This window comes from Amia ocellicauda, chromosome 8 (assembly GCF_036373705.1).
Source record: "Amia ocellicauda isolate fAmiCal2 chromosome 8, fAmiCal2.hap1, whole genome shotgun sequence".
NCBI classification, from domain to species: Eukaryota; Metazoa; Chordata; class Actinopteri; order Amiiformes; family Amiidae; genus Amia; species Amia ocellicauda.
This window is the reverse complement of record NC_089857.1, coordinates 33573056-33595465: the sequence shown is the minus strand read 5'-3', so window position 1 is coordinate 33595465 and position 22410 is coordinate 33573056. Positions and strand designations below refer to the sequence as shown.

The following is a 22410-nucleotide window of genomic DNA, read 5'->3' as shown; positions in this document are numbered from 1 at the left end:
AACTAGCAAATAACCTTTTTAGAGAGTTTGCCTCTCATACACCACTGGGGAGTTGATTACATTTGGCTTTAAAATGCAGTTAAAGGCAATTATATAATTGTTTCATGCACCATCGAGCATTTCTGTGTGTCATTTTAAACTGTACTTGTGACGTTGCTCAAGCCAATCAAAAAAAGGCCCGGTTTAATGATGGTGGCAAATGTTGAAGCAGAAGAATAATAGAAATCCAAATGTGTAAGAATAAGAGGTACTAAACATGGCCTTGGTAAAATACTGTCTCCAGGCACTTAACTGATATAATCTGTATCCTGTCCCAAGGTAGTAGGAACAAATCCAAGTGACTAACTAATTTTAGACAGGGTAGACAATACATGGGTATCGTTAAGTAGGTATCTACAGACACATCTATTAGTCTGACATCTATGAATTTGCCTGTAATATTTACAACTCACTGGGACTAACAAGCGTGGCATTGATAATAGTTTAAACAGAAGTAGTGACTGCATTTGATTCAAATGAGGGGAGCTAATATGTGTGTTTGTACTTCTTTTCATTTTGTGCATATGGTTTACATTTTATGTGGTATTATACATTTGGCCCAAATTCATTTTCTGTATTTGAACTATGGCATTTGGCAAAAAGAAATGAAGGCTGGCTTTTTTTAAACTCACAGAGTTACTTTTGTTTCACATACAGTGGGGTGCCATGAATGTCTTTCTATGGACACGATTAAACATACTTTAAACTGAGGTTTCATTGCTTTCAATTTTAAATTCAATTTTAACACAAACTGTAGTGAAGGCACAATTATAACAGGTTTGAATCATAGCATTAACAGCATAACAAATTATTAAACATTTATTGCTTGTTTCTCTAAAATTATTATTCCTCTTTTTTTGGATGCTAAGTAGTTATTTTATATGAATGAAAAATAACATTTTATGTGAGTCTATAATAGTCAAACTGTCTAGTGCTTCTTGTTGAGTAAATTGACACACAGTTAGATACAAGTTATTTTATATCAGAAAAAAATTGAATATATATGCTCACCATCATCTTAAAGGAAGGTACATAACTAGCTGGAGAATCTGGAAAATGCTTTAATCCAATCAGCTTGGAGATACTGCAGTCTGGTACCTAAATGAGAGAACTGCTGCTTGTGTAAAACATAGACATACAGCTCTGCAAAAAATGAAGAAACCACTGCAAAATTATCAGTTTCTCTGTTTTTACTATTTATAGGTATGTGTTTGGGTAAAATGAACAGTTTTGTTTTATTCTATAAACTACTGTCAACATTTCTCCCAAATTCCCAATTAAAATATGAATGGAATGGAATGGCTGCCATACATGTAGAGATGCTGATTTAAGAAAAATTTGCAGTGGTCTCTTAATTTTTTCCAGAGCTGAATATAAATATACAAATCAAAATAAAGCATGTGACTCAACTGGAAGGCTAGCAACGGAACAGGTTAGAATTCATGGTATGAAAAATTGTGAGACAATGAAAGAAAGTCACTACAGAAGATTTTATATACTGTTGAGCTTTAAAAAAAGTGGTGTGGGTCACATGTTCTTACAGCTGGGCGTTTACCTTTTACCTCTGTTATTTTAATACCTAAGCTGTTCCTTATTTGAATTTCTTCCATAATACGCACCAGCGAAAATTTGTTTTTATTAACAAACACATCGAGGATTAGGACTTGCAAACCTGTGCATATAAAAAGAGTGGTTGAATATTGAACAGATCTAAAGATTTACAGGACTTCATAAAGATATATCCACTGAATAGCAGAGTTAGTGCTTGCATAGTGGTCCACTGGAAACAAAAAATATATAAAACATAACATTAACAGTGTTGACAAGTGAAAAACACTTGTGGTCCTGACAAATATTTAAAATAAATAATGCATGGATGAGCAGAAAGAACATACACATGGACTAAGCACTGACTAACATTCATTATATTTTTGTAAAGACTGAATGAAAACAAAGTGTTTATGCTTGAAATGTATCACAATCCACATGACGGGTGTAACAATACAATTTTAATAGTTGAAGCAAACAAAAATAAGTTTTACATCATTTACAAGACATTTCTATAATGAACTGCAGTGAAGCTTCAGATCAAAATGTTTCCTATTCTACTTGATTGATGATCCAATTTCACTTTTACCCTCCAGATTTTTTCCAATGCCTCACATGGTTTTTCTAAATTAAAATAAATCAAATCAAAACAAAAACAAAATAAACATCATGTGTACAGTACAATCAGGTTTAATTGCACTGAAGCATATGTTATGTGGATATTATTTTTTAAGATATCATTTAGTTTCATGCCTACCTCATACCTCTAAACAAGTGATAGTTGGGAGCAGGAAAAAACAACACCTGGATCTTTGTGACATCTTAATAGGGCATAGGAAGAGGGAATCCATTTCTTCTACATTAACTTTCAAAGAAAAATCCATTGTTTTTGTTGTTTTTAAAATATATTATAATATAAAATATGTATGTATTTATTTATTTAACAAAGTGGCACTTAAATTTAACACACATCTCTAATGAAAAGTTTCCACTTCCACTTATATTCTAGGTACTGAATGTGATTTTATTGCATTATAATGAAATCATGTTTTTCAAAATATAAAAAAGAACACAAGATACAAATAACAAATAAAAAGAAAAGAAAATCCTACACATTACTATTTAAAGTGTGCTTCATCTGTTATAAATAATGCTTCAGTGCTCTTGGTATTGCTTTTCAACAATGCCTCCAATTATTTGGTGGATAAGTAATTATAGACCAATGTGAACACAAAGTTAGCTAAGTTTAGAAGCAGTTTGCATGATTATTTCTCTGTGCTATCACATCAATGAATGTATGTCAATTCAGGGACAACAAGAAAATCTAATGCAGTTCTGATATTGTTGAAACAATGGTCCCAACAGAATCAGGAACATCAAGCAAACTTATAACTTGACGTGCGTACATTTCTGATTAATATGAGACCATATCGATAAATTAGAGAAAAAGTGGATTTAATGGCAAATCAATCTTAAATGTTTGTGCTATTAAAAGTGTGGATGTATTCCTATTCCTTAAAAAATATGTATTTCGAGTTTTTCCTTTCAACCTTACTATATTACACTGCTTGAAAATACGTAACATTTTACATAATTTCATTATTATAACATCAATACTGTAGTACTGGAGGGGAAGCTTAGCTCACGTCACAAACCTCTGTCTTCCACTCACTTGCCAAGCATCCTACAGTTCTGTCAAAATGCACAACATTTTGTGGTTGAAACTTGATTCTTCATTCAACTTTATTGAAAAGAGGACAAAACTGGGCACTATTTTTTCAGAGCTATTAAAGAAAATACACTGATGTATAATGACTAAATTCTATGCATATTTTTTGGAGTTTTGGAGACGGTGTTTCAACCTTTTCAACAAAGCTGGATGTGTATTAGGGGCTCTGTGTACTCTGAAAGGATACATCGTTAGTAATCACGAGGTACTGAATGATATAATTAAAAAGAACTTAAAGAAATTACAACAATACTACCACTTCTGTATTTGCTTAGAACATAAAATATATATGGAAGAATTCAGTGAGTAATTTCCTTAAACTTCTGTTTGTTTCCCTTTATGAATACAATTCTCAACTGTTGGAAAACAACACATTAAAGCACAGAAACTTAATTTACAAGTTTGTGAGTGTTCTTTCTACAATTTTCAATTACCGTAAAGTATGCGGTTAATGATACTGTGGAATAAAAGGCATCCAGAATTCAGTGGTCAACAGCTTATGATAGCTGACCTCTTTCGAACATCACGTGAACATATACTTCAAAATAAATACACAAAAGAGATGTTTCATTCATACAGAAAATTACATAAAACTGATTGAAGGGATCTATGAAATCTTTTCAAGGTGCAATAGTTTAGAACACACTAATTTTGTGCACTAGCAGCACATTGGTTTATTATCAGTCTGCTACCATTGTATGGCAAAGCTACTCCTTTTTTGCTTCTATTTGTATATTCTACCAGAGTAAAACAATTGTATACATGACATAACAAAAAACGTCCTGTACAAGTAAACTTCCTGCAGTTATCCATGGCTCCTGAATCCTCTAAGAAGTGCTCTCATTGACTTGTTTATCAATTCTAAAAATAGAAGAACAAAAAAAAAATGTTAATATTATTAGTAACAGGAAAGAAAATCCAACTTACCACAGACTAAACAACAAAGCAAGATACTGCTGACTACAGAGATCTAAAAGTAATTTACTTACCGAGTAATGGAAAACAGGAAGAAAATATATTTTTATTTGAACAAACAAAAGCAGTACTGTCCACCTTTAGTGTCACATTTAGGTCTGGACTATTTCATAATGTTGAAACACCTGCCAAATGCAAATTCAAAACACAAACACAGAGTGTAGGGCCAAATAAAGGCACAGGAAAAGTGAGGGAGGGTGTGATTAACAGTTTGATTTACACTATACAGAATTACACAGTTCTCAATGCATAAGTCACAATCCTCTGTCCAACACCCAACAAAAGGAAAAGCTTTCTAACATCTAAATTAAATGATCGGTCAATTGTAATTGTAACTACTACTACTGGTTAAAAAACAGGTGTAATTTGTATATTCATTATGTTTACATTTAAATCAGATCCTCATTCTCTCATGTTTGGGATTAAAATAGTGGAATGAAAGTGCTTTCCTAAACAATGCAGGGTGTGAGTGAAAAAAGGCTATAAGGGAAAGAGATTGAAGCTATGCGTAAGTGTTTGATTTATAGTTAAACAGAGTTATGCAATTGTGCAAACATTTATTCTGATTAGGAATGTGTGCATAAGGGACAACCAGTAATGCACTCTGACTGGTTAGGGGCTGAAATATAAATGAATGGAATACAGAATCTATTTCAGATATTCTTTTTAAAAAAACTGTTGAAAAGGAAAGCTCAGCATAATGTAAACACTTTCAAATTGATCACCCTACAGCAGACAGAAAGCCTTCATGAAACAAAACTAAACAAAAGCATGTCTCTTAATATGTTGACTATAAAACAGAATGGGTGGGGTAGTGCTGTTGTACCCTTGAGTACACTTAAATTACTCCAGTAAAATGGGTACAAATGTAAGTCGCCTGGATAAGAGCGTCTGCTAAATGACAAATAATTTAATGTAAATTAAAACCTCTTATAACACCCTGTCTTCATCTTAATAGAAAGTCATCTGAACACAGCACAACACAAAATAATAATAATAAGAGACCTCTAGGTCTGGGCAAGTTAAGAAACAATTTAATAGTTCATGTTTATAAGGCTCCTGGCAGCCTGGACATTAGTACAAAAAAGAAGCTTTTAGGTTAGGTTAATAATTTGGTCTGAATATATTTTACTGAACTGTATAGCATTTATTAAAGACTTTCAAGTACAATGTATATGTCTTATGAAAAGCCTATAAGCAAAGTAGAGCTGGCTCAGTATGCGTAAATGGTTACATTTAAAGAAGTGATCAATATTATAAAAAATGTTGAAAAACTCATGTATAGATGATATTTTTACAGGGTAATGCTTGCCCAACCCTAAAAAAGGTCACATAAAACTGCATCACACAACACTTAAACAGTTACATTTACACACACATAAATTTATATATATATATATATCTTACTCCTGTTGGACAGATGAAGACTCAGATCCATTTAGAAAGCTGCTATATCTAAATACAACAAAGTAGAATTTATTAAAATGAATTAAGATGTTGATTAAGAGAAATAAAATTGCACAACAGCCAGTTTCCATAACCTTGATGAGAAATGGAGGAATGGCGAATTAATAGGTTGGATGAACAACAAAGGGATTGACTAATTTGATAAAAGTCCATGAAATTGCAGTCAAGTTAGAAGGACAGCATAATCGCCCAGTTATAAGTTCACATTTATCCTCCTGCATCAAGTCAATTAAATGTATTACAGAATGTGTGCCAGAGAATGTGACTGTTAAAGAAATTGAGTGGCTTGGTACTTTCATGCAAAAATGGGACACTATTTCTCATTGAAAGTCAACTCTGAGTCACATTTTCAATAAATAATAATACATAAAAGATCCTTAAACATCATGTGCTAATAGCTTTAGCTCTTAAATAGCTCTTAAACCAAAGCCAAAATTAAACCACAACACGACTGCTGTGCAACTATTGCATGCTGCTTTTGTTTTCTTTAGTAGTGTGCAGTATTACACAAACATAAGCAGTATAGACATACAGTTAGGTCCATAAATATTTGGACAGTGACACAATTGTCATAATTTTGTCTCTGTAGGCCACCACTATGGATTTGAAAGGAAACCATCATTTCATCTTTCATTTGAGGGTAGTTACATCCAAATTGGGTGAATGGTGTAGGAATCACACCCATTTGTATATGTGTTCCCCCCCATTTGTGGTTGCTCAAACGTATTTGGACAAACTAACAAAATCATGAATTAAATTGTGAGTTGCAGTACTTGGTTTCAAATCCTTTGTAGTCAATGACTGCCTGAAGTCTGGAATCCATAGACATCACCAGATGCTGGGTTTCTTCCCTGGTGATGCTCTGGCCAGGCCTGTACTGCAGCTGTCTTTAGTTCCTGCTTGTTCTCATTTTGCCTTCAGTTTGCCTTCAGCAAGTGAAATGCTGCTCAACTGGATTCAGGTCAGGTGATTGACTTGGCCATTGCAGAACACTCCACTTCTTCGCCTTAAAAAAAGTCTTGTGTTGCTTTCGCAGTATGCTTCGGGTCATTGTCCATCTGCACTGTGAAGCGCCGTCCAATGAGTTTTGAAGCATTTGGCTGGATCTGAGCTGATAATGTAGCCCTAAACACTTCAGAATTCATCCTGCTGCTTTTGTCAGCAGGCACATCATCAATAAATACAAGGGAACCAGTTAATTTGACAGCCATATATGCCCATGCCATAACATGCTTCACAGATGAGGTGGTATGCTTCGAATCATGAGCGGTTCCTTCCCTTCTCCATACTCTTCTCTTCCCATCATTCTGGTACAAGACAGCTGCAGTACAGGCCTGGCAGAGCATCACCAGGGAAGAAACCCAGCATCTGGTGATGTCTATGGTTTCCAGACTTCAGGCAGTCATTGACTGCAAGGATTTGCAACCAATTATTGAAACTCACAATTTAACTCATGATTATGTTGGCTTGTCCAAATACTTTTGAACCCCTAAAATTGGGGGGACCACATATAAAAATGGGTGTAATTCCTACACCATTCACCCACTTTGAATGTAACTACACTCAAATTATAATTGAAGGTCTACACTTAAAGCACACCTTGATTTGCTTTCGTTTCAAATCCATTGTGGTGGCATACAGAGCCAAAATGATGACAATTGTGTCACTGTCCAAATATTTAGGGACCTAATTGTATACATACACTATAAGATGAATGCAAAATATATGTGTTTTGTTTTATACTCCTAATACAACAGTAAAAGAAGACAGTGCTGGGAGTTAAAAATGAACTCATGAGATTTACAGTTGGATTTTTCCTAGTTCACTAATGAGGATTTAATTAACATACTGCACCTCCCAATGTTACAGCATATGTTGAAATTCACTTGACTTTTATCAAACGCATTGAACTTAAATGTGGCAAAGGTTAAACCCATCCTCGGTCTTCAGTGTTTTGTCTTCTTTTTGTATTACAATTTGTTTCAAAGCCATTAATTTATCTGAATTTAATTTCAAGAACTGAAAGACATAAGTAATATAGACTAAATTATCTCGTTATAAATAAAAGTAGCAACAGCATCTAGTTTAACATCAGCCACCTGCACAAAGTTTATGATAATGTTTATGACACCTAAAAGATTCAAGAACACAGATGGTGTGGATGGAAAAAGATTCAAGATTCAACATTCAAGATTTAGCAGACAGCAAAGCCCTGAAATCAGTAGAAGGAGAAACCTCATCAGATGTTTCAAAGACATCTCAGGAGGTGAAAAAAGAGCTCTCAGTACACCTGATCTTGTAATACATTAATTAAATAATTAAATAAACCACGTACTTTGCATTCCTCTAATAATGATATTGTTAAAGTCATTTTGATATGATTTGATATGTTTGGCTTTACGTTGTGTCTGCTGAATCAATGATGCAGTGCTTTTTAACTTCTTCACATCCTCATCAGATTTAAGTCCAGGCAGGAAAAATAAATGTACTCAACACTATCTAATGCTATTTCTTACTTAGTGGTTTCGGCTGCTTCTTTCAGTTCTTCATCCAGTCTTGGGGGGGGGAAGCGGGGGGTAAAGATTAATTTGAAAAGAAAGAAACATGAGGCAGGCACAGAATGAGACAGGTAGCAAAGCAAGTCCAGGTAAGCTACATGCAAGACAACCAATACTGCAAATGAGGCAATTGTATTTGGCAAGCTTGTCATATCAGTTTTCTCCAAAGTGCCATAACCTGTCCTTAAACTGACAAGAAGTAATAATGTACCCAGCAGTGAAGCGTACAGGTCAGTTGGACCCCGTTCACACTTGAGATTCGGCCTAACTCATATGTGAACGGGGTCATAGATTTAGGCCGGCCCTGGGCCTAAATCTTTCGACCTAATGCCGGCCTAAATGTAACTGTGAACGCGCCGGGCCCCGGGCCGGTGGAAAGCGGAAGCGTGTGACGCAACTCAAGCCCCGCCCCCAGGGACTGCGTGTCTGAGAGACGCGGAATAAACACAGTGAACACGGACACCGACACAGCTGCACCGCTGCAGGACACAGTATTGTCTCTATTGGTTGAGTGTCATATCGATCTGTAGCCTTAAATGTACTGTTACATTTCGCTAGCTCACATCTTTGTATATTATAAAAGTCTAGGCTAAGTAATGAATTATAATGTAAACAGTTCAAACTACTCGGTCGATTAAAATTAAAGTGTAGCTGGTAAACTTGCTATTGTTTTTTCTTGTACTAAGTATGATTGAAGTCTGAAATTTAACATTATGCATTTTACACGTGGACATTGCATTGTGAAATTGTGAACGGGATCATAAATTTATTAATTATCCGAATTTTGCATTAATACAATATACATTTAACCGAAGCAGGTTTCCATTCAAATCAGTGCATTTTAATACGAGACCAGCTGTTTACTATCCAATCCGAAATGCAGTTATAGTGTTGCTTATGTTGTAAGTCTCCCTGGATAAGGGCGTCTGCCAAGAAATAATAATAATAATAATATATTGAGCTGAGCAGGACAATCACAAATGCCAGCGTTAGAGGTAAAAACTGGGCCGATGCAGAAATGAAAGCGCTGTTTACAATGAGGATGAAGTTAAAACAGAAACCGCAGGAGCGCAGCTGCTGTCTGAGGATATTATAGCTGTAGACGCGTCACAGAGGCTGCTTTCCATGCACACGATATTGTGATTGAATGCAGATGTGCTAATAGAGGTGCTTCTCTTTCGGGTGAATTGTAACAGCACTTTTGCAGAACAGAGGATAGACCTTTGAAAAGGGAAAAATATGAATTCGATTCCCCACTGAACCAGCACATTTTTAATTATTTTAGAAAGCTTCGGCTGCAAAGGGTTAAGATTACTTTCAAATACAATATAGAACCGAACAATAGCCGATCGATATTAATAAGTTGTGATTATAAACACAGCGCATACACCTGTAAACAGACGTAATGTCCTGCGTCACTGGTTTGTTTGAGCAGATGTTTACTTCCCGGCATGCATTTCGTTTAGGCCGCATTTTTGACCGCATATGTGACGCACTTACGCTCCTAAAACCGCACGTGTGAACGGGGTGTCTGAAAAAAGCCGGACTAAATTTGAGGCGCCCAGGGCCGGATAGTAAGTGTGAACGGGGTCTTGGAAACCATATTGAAACAAAGAGCCATTTCTGTCATGCTCATGTGACACAAAGCAGGAAAGAGCAGCCAGTTCATCCCACAGTTTTCTATGCCTTAGACAAAGTAGAAGCACATTGTTTTAGTTGGCCTGTGCACTAATGTAGCAGAAAAAGGATGACCTCAATGAAAAACGCTGTTGGGGTCAACCCTGAAGGGAATAATTAGTGGTGGTTCACAAACATTCACTGGTCTAGAGGCTGCAGCAGGCCATATTTTACCTCATACATGCATATCTTTTAATACCCCTCTCGTCTTCAAACCTTCCAGGAAAGAGGTAGGAAGGCACAGTTAGGTGGCTGCATAATTACCTTTAAGCATTAAGCATTTTTAAAATAAATCTATTTCAATGTAATCACTGAACAATCATGAAAAATATACTTAAAACCCAGGCGAAGGAGAATACAAAACAAAATCCAATCCATTGTAAATGTCGACACACAATGTAGTTTGATTAAATGATCTATTTAGTAAAAACATTGAAGCACAATACAAGGTAATAATACAAACTGACAGCAAATGATGCACACACACACACACACATGTACTCATTGTGTTATCAATGTAAAGCCTTGTATCTCACTTTGCACCCATACTGTGCATTAGAAATCACTAATGCAAATAGGGCTGCAACAATTAGTCAACTTATGCTGGGGTAACACTACACGATTTCTAGAATCTGACCCGATTTTGTGAACGGTGGGCAGCTCACACTTAATGACTATTTTGCACTGAATATATGTCTTTTGTGTTATTAAGGACTGCACACTACATGATCGCTTAAGTACAGGGGGTCACACGCTTCACGACTGATCTAAAATCCTTTGTCATTGGGATCTCCGACACAGCCTCTAAACTCCCCACATCTCGCAGAAACACATGTGATCCATCCAGAGAAAAGGTAAACAAACACAGACGTGGACATTTACAGATCAAGTTTGTGTAGTGCAGATCTATGCTGCTCCACCAATGGGATCAGTGGATTTCTGCAGATCTGTGCAATACTGTGGAAGGAACGCGACCACAAGCCGTTGTTGCTGTTTGTGTTTGCCTGTGTGGACAAACACAAAAAGCGGAGAGAATAGAGGATGTGTGTGAAGACATGGCTGGGGAGGCGAGGGCAATAGTCTGTCTAGTCTGTGTGAGAGCTGGAGGTGAGCAACACACAGGCTATATCCATCCCACAGTATGAGCATCGCATTGTAGGGATCGATATTGACCTGAGTCAATTACAGATAAAAATTGGTTTTTGTATTCGAAAATATTATTTTCCATGTATTATAGTATTTTAAAATAACCTGCCCCGAAAAAAAAACATTGGTAGTTATTCTCCTGTCACATTTATTCTTCCGGTTTCTTTTTTATTCTTCAATCACCCTCCACGATTCAGTTAATTATTTTCATGAGTTCCAGTGTATTGCGTATTATTAGTGATCCAGTGTATTGTTTAATATTTTCATTTTAGTGTGTTTGTTTTTATTACAAAAGTTCATTATTTATTATAAAGTATAATATTGTGAACAAAAAAATGCATTTGCATTGTTTTCTTTGTTCCAAAAACCTTGTACTTATCTCTTTACTGAACCTGAATATGTAGTACACAGGAGCATAAAAGGGTAATGAAAAACACCATTTGGTTATTGTTTTGTATTTAATTCTTCATATATTTACATTTTAAAACAATTTCAGGCATTGAATCATTATTATCATTATTTTCAAAATCTGGTACCTGGGAAGGGTTTTCATGTAAAATGTCTAGTCCTCCTCAGGCAATCAGAGCCCTGTATTTACAGAGTTCTGTGAACTCAAGAATAGGATGCCATGCTGGCACCAGGACCCCATAAGAATGCATTGATAATAAAACATTTTTTTTGTTTTATGTTTTATGTATAGAATAATCGATTATCATATGAATCGATAGCTGTAGCCCTAAATGCAAACCTTAGTGCCGTTCATTCAGAAAGGAAGTACAAAGAAACACTTTCTAACACAAGGCTTTCCTGACAAACAGATTGCAGGAAATGTTCTAGAAGCTAGATATTTCCTGGCCCATTCATTTTCATATCCTTTTCCAAAGATGTAGTAACAGCAAGTTATGTATCTTTCCTATGATCTTTGAGTATTGATTCTTGAATGCTGTGTAGTTTGGATGAATTGGTGGAGCACTTTTTGGGATTTAAAATCATGCTCTATGGGTTTAGAGATATGTGGTGCTTGGAGTGTGTGCTTTTAGTGCACCAGTGCATTGTTTTACATTTCTGGTGGTTTGCCTTTTCTACATGAAAATAATACATTATGAAATTATCCTCTCTGGATAAACAAAGGAAGGCTATGAATCTCAGACTATCTGAGGGTTCTGTTGTACAAATTAATTAACTCTGGATTGAGAATCTAAAAGTCACTGCCCACAAAGAATCCCTTTGAGAATAGTGTGGCAACACTTTTCAAACAAAAAATGTAATAACTCCACCCAGCAATCAAATTACACTTTCAGCATACAATCAAACTAACAGCTTCACTCATTAGAAACAAGAAACTGGACCTTGGCTTATAAAGGCCAGCCTAGCCTCCAGGTCTCCAAGAACTTAATTGGGAACAGAGCCTGAATAGGACTAGAGACTATAGAGAGCTGAAACATCAGCGTGAGAAAGAAACTGCTTGCTGCAATTACATACGTAATACTGCACACACAAAGTATCTGTGCTGTATGTGGATATTTAGAAAATACCAATGCCAGCCCTGTTAAATAACCACAATATTCATGAATTAATATTTAGTGTAGTTAAAGCACCATGTCTACATTAATTGAATTTGGGGATTTAAATCTTACTTACTTCACTATGCTCTCTGGAATGTGGACATATTCCATAGGGATGAGCTCGCCGAGTTCGGCGAGGCTATTGACATACTTTATCTTGCTGCTGAATTTGGAGCTGTGATAAAACAGAACGAGAATGGTCACTAGAGGATTCAGCAGACAAGTGAATACAATTCACCTAAATAACAATTCATTATCTGATAAAGTGTTGGGGTACTGTGTGTCCCATTAGGATCCCTTTCATCAGATCGAAGAAAAGGTCCTTTTGTTGACACATAATGAGACCACAGACACAGACATTCAGAAGTAACTTGTTCTACTTAAGTGCCAATAGGGTGGATTTTAACTATTAGCCACAGCCACTTTTATAGAGCTTCTTTAAGTGTCATAAGAAAATTGTACTTTACCCATAATGTATGCTTATACAAACCTAAACAATGCTTTCCAGACATTCATTCACTTTGTTTAGAGGAATTCTTTGATATTTGGCTCCACCAATATACCTGATAAAAGGCCTTGTGACTGCAAGGATTGTCCTGATGAACCAGGATGGATGGACTATTATGAAGGATTTCAAATTCTTCCTCAGCCTAAATGAAAGAAGAAAATAAACATATGGTTGTTATGTGTTCTATATTCTCAGGTGCTTTTTGCTAATTTCCATGAAAGCTACATGACAGAAATTCACTCCATAGTATAAAATCACTGGTCCAGCTGGGGAAGGGGAGGCAAGAGGGGTAACAGAAATGCAAAAATCTTTGCAATCAAGAAAGAATCTGGGGTTTCACGTTTCCTACAGAAGATGTACTTCTTAATGTTGTGACATCCCAGGGCATGGCACGTAATGGGAGAGATATAAAAAGAGATAAAAAGCTCACACCATTAGCTAATTTCCTAATTTCCTAATTTTTACCATCAGCTCATCAAAGGTGGCCAACTATAAAATGACCGCTCTTCTGTTGTATCATTGCATTGTGCTGTAAGGGAAGTGTAGGAGTACGAAGGAGTGCTTAGGCAACTGAAGTAATTGTAATTGTGATAGTGTACAGCCCAGTTCTGTTTGATACCCGCTTTGTGTAGTTGACCTCGGACCGGCTACCCAACCCGAACTCATGACCCCTGCTCAAGGACAACTACTTTGATGTCCTTATATTTAAATGTCAGGAATACAAGGTATGTCTTTAAGTAAATTACAATAATTGTATTTATATGTATTTTTAAATGAGCAGTAGTTACCTTCTATCTATCATTTGATAACACCTCTTCATCCAGCCAAGGCCTGGCATCTTTCTGCGAGGAGTTGCTCCATTCAGGTAGACAATCATGTAGTCTTCAGCCACCATGAGCTCAAGAGTACTAATCACATACCTGAAGCAACAGGACAAGCTAGAGTTACACAGCCCTACAGACATCTTTTCAAACCTAACTGCCAATTACAGAGAATTACTGATAGCAAGCATGCTGCAAAGAAAAGAGTGTCTGTATTTGACCTTAGCACATAAAGGGCCTGTTTGTACTCAAGTTTGACTAAGAAAGCAGAGCTTATGATTTTGAAACTATAACATACCACCTTGGAGAAAATAAACTCAAAATACTGTACACCAGATCTGTGAATAACTGTTAACTATTTGCCTTGGATATAAACTTGCTTGCTTTTTTCGTTGTTGCATTTTTTTAATGATAAGAAGAGTTGGAACAGTTTTATTGCACTACCCTGCACTTAGAAAGACAATTGGACAATAACATCAAGATAACTAATGGATAAGAATGCTGTTTCAAATTCCTGAACTCTTAAAACCAACAAAAAGGTAACAGATGTGTAAATGATATTGTATACTAAGCCACTTTAATCAACATTTTAAAACATAATGGTTTAAAAATCATAATTACAAATCTATGATACATTTTAGAATAATTTGTTTCGACTCATGTCTTGTGGAGAATTTTCAACACATTTGTCATTGTTATGGTGGTTTTGTCAGTTTCACAGTCGTCTTTCTTACCATTATGTTTATAACATTTAAAATCCATTCAGCTGCTGGACTCTTAATTTATTACCCATAATTTACTCTATTTTATTTATTCAAAGAACTCATTACATTTTTAACCAAATTTGATTTGACTTACAAAAATGTCAAGCAGGATAACAGTGGAACAATTTGTGATGCACTAATAATTTGGTTTCTTATTTATGTGTATGTAAAACAACTTTTTATATTTCCAAACATGTCAGTAAGAATACCACACATTATTATTATCACCCGTAGTCTGATATTGAAAACAATGTTGAATGTCAAAACAAGCATCGAAATGAGTAAAGCCCAGGAGTTATATTAAAGAAATTTGTTATATTATTCCTGTTCTTAAACAAAAATACCTTAATGCATGCCAACTGGATGTCTACGCTGAGTAGAACCTGTTTATATTGGTATTTAGTTATGGTTGTTTGTAATGAAAGTAATTGTTTTACAAAACTTGCTCCTAACTTGGTTATACTCAGGGGTTAAACTGGGTAGGGGCCGTCCGGGGCTGAGCCCCGGCACATAGGCTCAAGACTTTCCTCGTACATTTTCAACAATATAGGCTATATATTTCTTTTTTACAACTTTCTCATTCTACTAATTTGAGCAATGATTCAAAAGCATTGCCTTTGTAGTACATAATAAATGAGGTCCGCCCCTAAAGTTTACAAGATTACATCAGGGCTTCAAAAAATCTTCGATAGCGTCATTCATAGGGATGGTTTATGGTTTATGCTCCCACCACTTTGGCGTGAAGTGTATGTAAGGTTTCGTTTAATTTATGTTTTTTTGCACTCGTATTATACAAGACTGTAAGTCGCAAGTTTCAGAGGTAAAAGATATGAGTGAGGCAAAGAGGAGGAAGCTTACAGACTACTCTGCGTTAGTCACTACTTAACATGTACAGTAGGCTACCTGTTTGTTGCCACAGGGTGAGATTTGTGAAGCAAAACCTATGGTTTTGAAACGTTTTTATTCGTGAAAATAGATCACGAAATTTGCAACTTGACCCCTAGGTCTTCTGAATATTTTTCATTTTTTCTCAGGTACGCTATCTTACTAGCATGTTCTAGCGCCTACAACGCCTGCTGTTCTTGAGTCCATTTCATATCATACGGTGTCAGAGGCGGACTGTTTGGTGTGTTGCGGACCGTGTACCATGGGTCGTTCTGTGCTAGAAAGTCCAGGATCACTTTTTAGTCCCAGTCCGCCTCTGTATGGTGTATTCAAATAATTTAATCATTTTTTGACGGACAAATGCCAACCTTTCTTATCCGATAAATTTTTATTTCTTTATATAAAAGTGCCAAACTGAAAAGACAAGCTGGTTTGTTGTTCCTCAGCATATTTTCAATCTGTTTAAATAATTTCAATGCAGAGTCGAGCAGAACAGAGTGTTCTCTATGATGGACTTAAGTGTAATGAGTTGAGCACATTTTGAAGTTATGGAATTTGCTGGGCTCCCTTTGATGGAACTAACTGTGTAAAACTTGTGTATTGTAATGCTGTAGGATATAACTCAATTTCAGTTTAATTTTCCTAATAAAAAGACTGTTCTACTCTTAATATTTTGTATTTATGTTCTCTCCTTTAATGGTTACATGATACCTATATTTCATACTGACACAAAGGAGAGGGCACAGGCCTACAGAAAGATTTTATTGTCATCAGATGTAGCTTTGCACACTGCCAGCATCTAGAATGATTTTGATCAGCATTTTAGTGTTCATAGCAGACGGCTCTCTCAACTTGTTATATTTTACAGTTTGTCAATTGATAAGATTTTGTATGCTTTGCATACTCATGTGCACCCCTCGAAAGCCTGAAACCACAGAGCCCCCCCACATAACAAATCCCAATTTAACCCCTGGTTATACTATCTACTATCTATGTACTAACATAACTCAGTGAAGAGTATTCTGACAAGGTGCTCACCATGAAAAGGATCTCTGCAAAATAAATTTGAATTACTGTAACTGATTGAATTATGGTGTGATTGAGTTATGGTTATTGTTTTACTTGTTTTTGGTGACTGTATTGTTATAAAAGGAAATGTAGATCGTGTAGGTAAATTTAGTCAAAGACTTCCTTTTGACATACTCCATTCTTCAAAATGAAGTATGTCAAAAATCTTGGCTAGTGTCTACTAACCAGTGGACCAGGATAACTGCCTTGCCTTTCAGCCAGGTGTGTGGATTTTTTGAAAAGCCACCCAAAAAAATTACATACATTAACATATAAAAGTAAATGTAAATAAATACATATGTGACGTTTACTCAGTTAAATAAATCCCTAACAGAATTAAACAAAGATGGGTGCGCAAGAACATATTATAACTTCAGTTGGTGAGATAACTCAGTATAAAAGCAAACCTAATCTTAAACAAAATCTATTAATTAGCCTAACAACTATTTAATATTAGACTCTTTATGAGGAATGCATAAAATCATATATTAAATCAACCAGAATTGCGTAACCCTGTACATGAAAATAAGCCCAGGTTTCTTACTGAAAGGAATTTATACTTTACAGTTTATAATGGGGTGTGGGGGTGGCGGTTGGTATGAAACAAAACTGTTAAAAGATTAAAAGATTGTGAAACTCTGGTTTAATCAAGGGGATTGGTGAAATAGTACACCTGGAAAAGGATCACATGATATCAAGATCTTGTAATCAAGCATGCATCACTTAAGAAAAACTAGTTTTACTCTTATTGTTCTTGTTCTTCCTCTTACTTACAGAAAGAGATTCTCCATGACATAGTGGTAATCTGCTAGGTTGCTGTCCGGTAGGAAGCATGCAGCAAACACAATGATGGCATTAAGACCGTCTCCATAGTACCCTAGGGACAACAATGGAAAAAAAGGCATTTTTTCACAATAAATATCTTTAGTAGAACAACAACCTTACAGGTGAGATCAAATGTGGTCATATTTACTACAGCACCAAATTCACTCCCAAGGAACTGATTTAAAAATATATATTGCAACATGATCTCTTTTATTGTTTGTAAACAGACATTGAAAAAGAAATGCATTACACATAAAAGGAAATTACTTGCTACCAATGCATTTGATCTGGATCTGTACAATCTCCCTGAGAGGCACATTTGATCCAATCACAGAGCGTTTACACTGCCATTTCTGATCCTGATCAAATGGTACCAGTGCATTTCATCTGGATCAGAAATGGCAGTGTAAACGCGCCTAAAGAATGGTTAGAATTCGCAAAATAGAACACTGCTCCACTACAGTATGAAATGATTCTGAAGTGCATGTCCATTTCCAAGCAGAACATTTTTCATTGAAGTGGTTCCATCTTACCTCCATGTGAAATAACTTTCTGATAAGGCTCAATGCATTTCATGTCAATCCTGTGCTCTTGTTCTCCAATTACTACTGTCCTCCACAACCTTGCATCCTGCCGTTCCTCTTCAGCAGTGTATTCTGGGATAGGTTCTCCTTCTTCCTTGGGAACTTCCTTCTCCATAGTTTTCTGCTCTGCTACACAGAGGATGTCACATATTTAAAAACTGTTAAAAACTTTTAAACCCACACAATTAGAATGGACTGAAATTCTCAGATTTCATACAATCATAGGAATGCAACATTTCCAATAAGGGTTAAAAACAAATCAAATCAAGGAGTAGTTTAGTTTTGGTGACAGCTATTCTTGTAATTAAAATTATAATAACACCTCCTATCAATGAGAGTTCAAACACTGTGTTGTAACCCTGCTGCTACACACATTAATTTTTAGTTACAATCAGCAACTCTCAATACTCCTAATTAAAGTTAATATCTGGAGTGAACAGCATCAAATGCATCAGAGATATGCCGTGTTGTCTCTAAAGTCCACAGTTTAGGGGGGATACGGACATCTTGATAGAAAGCCATCATTCAGGAGATGAGGCGTCTGCCAGCTTGACACTTTCTCACCCAAAGTGTGATTTTGTTCTGGAAGGTGTTAATCTCATGATCAAAGAAGACATGATGCTATATTCAGAAGTGGATATAACATGATGGATCATGTACAAGTAGTATGAGAAGTAATGGAAAGATGCAGAGAATATGAGCTTCCTCTGTGCCTGGGCTTAGTTGACTTACTTGAAAACATTTAATTCAATATATACCAATCCAGTCATCAGGTCTCTAAGAAATGAAACCATTGAGGAAACCTATATAACTCTTATTAAATGTATCTACAACAATGCTACATTTACAATCTGAATTCAGATTAAGTTAAGGAGACACAATCTCTCCAAATGTGTCTATATATGCATGTATGAAGTCAATAGATTTAGTCTTGTGTAACTTTGGCTCTGTGTGTAATGAGACTTTCTAGATTGTGAAAGACTGCTGTCTTAATGGATTACTGACATAATGGAAATAACGTTGATGCAGAGACAGTTGCAAAGAAATACAAAATGAACTGCAAAATTCTACCATACCACACAGACCAGCCCTGAGGGAACCTGAAGCCTGATCAAATAATTTGCTACAGCTCACTTTACGGTTTGCTCTGTACAGAGTGAGCATGTGTGTGCTCAGCTCTTGAATTCAATGGGTAATGGAGTATTCATGCATTCTGTATCATTATAAAACATTTAAAGCAATAACAAAATATTACAAAGACTGATACTGTTGATACTGATACTCTTTACTTAAGTCTTAGAAAAGTAACTGACCAATTTGATCTTAATTAAGACATTTTCTTTTTGGTGCAGCTTAATCTTTTTTAAAGAGAGAACAAAATCAAACATGTTAAGTAAAGGACCTCTTTCACTTACATTCTGTGGATTAGAAAATACTGATGTGCTTGACTTGGCACATTACATTATTTTTATTTATACTTCACTTCCCTTTTGGCTTCTATAGTGCAGATTGGTCATTATGCACAACTCAAGTAGTAATATGTAGAAAAAACGTGTCACTGTGTTCTTCCTTTCTTTCACCAGTTTAGCAAACATCTTAAAATACTTATCAGGTGGTTTAGGTATGAGGTATGCCAAGGGTTAACACTGCTTTTAATGTTTTTATTTAAAACATTGTTATGTTATAGTTGTTGTTTTTTTACTGATGACTTTGTCCAAGGCACCTCAAATTCTAAAGTGTACTGTAAAAAGTCAATGGTTATCAGATAACAACTGGCATAAAACTTGTGGTTGTGTTCAGCTTGTTTACTTAACCTCATCACTCTCTGGTGGCTTTAAATGTTTTGCTTAATTCTTAACAGAGAAGATGACTACATAGTCATGATACCTGATACTGTTATTATGTTAGAAAATAAATATTATTATGCACCAGAGAGCTGGAGCATCACTACCTTTGCTCTTAATCATTCCAACAAGATTTGAAAAGCATGGAAAGAGAATGTGAGACATTACAATTCACATGTCACATCCTTGTATTCCACCATACATTAATTTTAAGTTGCAAGCAGTTGAGAAAAAGTATATTTTTTCTTATTAAAGACCAAATACAAATCTTCAAACCCAGCCATCAAAATCAAATGCAATGCAATAACTTTTTATTAGGTAGCGGCGGGGGAGGATGCTGCAAATGATCACCATATTTCCAATTTTCCAATTTTTATGAACTTTCAGAAAATTGAATTGATTAGCGTTACATGGACCCTTAAGGTATAGATATGCTTTTCTTTTACAATTTGTATGCATTCAGTCTTATGTCAAGTACGTGAATAAAGTACTTCTGTCCTACAGTACAAATCATGGAAAAGTATGGTAACATTTTATGAAGCAAAACATTACATCTAATTGCTACGTAATGTCATTAAAAAGGAGGTGTTACAGTATTACATAACCCCTACAGTCCAATAAATTTGGTAAGGTTTTGCGCAACTGGAACTCATTAGGTTTTAATGAAACATTTTATTTGCAACTTGGGAAAATCTAATTCAAAGCCAAGTGTAAATTAAGTGTTTGTGTTTGTGGTATTATAAAATAAATCACATTGAGTTAAAATTTATGTGAGTTAGGCTGATAAGTCACAACCCAAGACAATGGACAAATAAGCAACAATATTTATTGCATCTTATTTTGAGATCAATTGAATGACTGAAGCAAGTTTAGTGAGTAAGTTGTTGTCTGTAAAAAATGGTAGTGAACTTTGCATTTTAACAAAGAATGAAACAATGAAAAACTGTTCTGTTAAACAAGGGAGAAAAAAGAAAAGCTTGTATAAGATTTCAAAATGCACACATTGACTTTGGGTTTAAAAATTCAGGCCTAGACCGAATCTAAACTTTGACTTACCTGTGAATTGCAAATTACAGACTTATAACCAATCATGTAAACAGTGAGTAGCCTCTAAGAATACAAACTCCATATCCCATCTCTGAATATGCAATAGTTACATATTGGTGATAAAAAGAGCCAAGAGCTGCTTGTTCCACTCACCTTCCCACTCAAGTTCATTGCCGTGCCCTGTGTACTCTAGAGAATCGGCCTCATCTGGAGTATCCAGGTCATCTACATTAATGTCCAGGTCATCAGGAGTGTCAAGGTTGTCATCTGATAAAATGGAGCCCTCACTCTGGTCCAGAGATAAGTTGATGTCAGGGGCTGCAAGTTTCTTCCTCTGAGGGTGAGCTCCATTTAAGTCCAGAGAATTAGGGGGGTCTGACAACAAGCATGAAAAGTGATCCGATTAGCCCCACAAATAATAAAAAGGAAAATAATCAAGTTTTCTGAAATAGGACATGTTGATGTACCCTGATTAAGATCTAGAGCTGCACCCCTACTGAGGACCTTACTATTATTTTAAGGACACTTATGCCCCGTTTCCACTGGCGGTTAACTTGCTGGTGCTGGACGTGTCCGTAAGCGTCCGTCCACTGAGGACATGATTCACTATCAGAATTGGAGGTGTGTGTTTGACTGGAGACACAGGGAAGAGATCAGACACATTGTGTCAGAAGATATAATCTCAAGTGCCGTGTGCGATCACGAAGATGGAGTGAAATCCACGTACAGAAACAATGAAATGTTTTACTGCTTACAGTTAATATCCGAGTGCATTAAACACTGTGATTTCACAGGACCGGTGCAGCGCTGACTAGTTAAAATAAACTGAAGGATAATAATAATCAGATCGATAGCAGCCGATGGTATTAATATTGTATGACAGCTGGCTGGTGTTCAGGCTGTGTGTGTGAATGTGTGCAGGACAATCCGCAGAGACAGTCAGTGTGAAGAGAACATGATTTAGTTAACGTGTCCATTGACAAGTTAAATTAATGAATAAATTAATACAGCAGATCTGGGTTTCCTCTAAAACATTAAGGACTGGTTTAATAAATGCGTCCATAAACACCATGACTGAGACGTGCACACTTTAGTTCAATTATTACCTGCTATATTGTAGCTGGATGATTAATCGTGAAACGTGTGTATTTTGTTTCAACTGTAACTTGCCCTGGTTAAGGACATCTGATAAGTAAATTATAAATAATATGGCAAAAAGTATTGTTTGCAGTTACAAATCTGTAGTAAGTAATAAATTAAGGGAGTCACGCTATTATGTTTAAAATACATATATACTAGCACAAATGATGACGATAATAATAATAATACATATTTGCTATTTAGTATTATTGTTGCGCAT

At 35.7% G+C, this 22410-nt stretch overlaps 1 protein-coding gene across 14 annotated transcripts in view; it reads right to left on the bottom strand.

Annotated features, from left to right (window-relative positions):
- Window positions 1–2028: 2028 nt before the first annotated feature.
- Window positions 2029–22410, bottom strand: part of LOC136754895 (protein prune homolog 2) — a 39496-nt gene continuing 19114 nt past the window's right edge. For 7 of the 14 annotated variants that reach the window (XM_066711115.1, XM_066711126.1, XM_066711128.1 and 4 more), the window contains 10 exons: window positions 21204–21425; window positions 18109–18288; window positions 17525–17627; window positions 14001–14132; window positions 13268–13354; window positions 12781–12879; window positions 10168–10209; window positions 8275–8313; window positions 5699–5746; window positions 2029–4177 (listed from right to left, as the gene is read on the bottom strand). In XM_066711115.1, the coding sequence (XP_066567212.1) occupies window positions 4144–4177; window positions 5699–5746; window positions 8275–8313; window positions 10168–10209; window positions 12781–12879; window positions 13268–13354; window positions 14001–14132; window positions 17525–17627; window positions 18109–18288; window positions 21204–21425 (986 nt within the window). In that variant the 3' untranslated portion in view covers window positions 2029–4143. The remainder of the gene's footprint in view (window positions 4178–5698; window positions 5747–8274; window positions 8314–10167; window positions 10210–12780; window positions 12880–13267; window positions 13355–14000; window positions 14133–17524; window positions 17628–18108; window positions 18289–21203; window positions 21426–22410) is intronic. The other 7 variants (XM_066711116.1, XM_066711120.1, XM_066711117.1 and 4 more) reach the window with 7 other exon arrangements.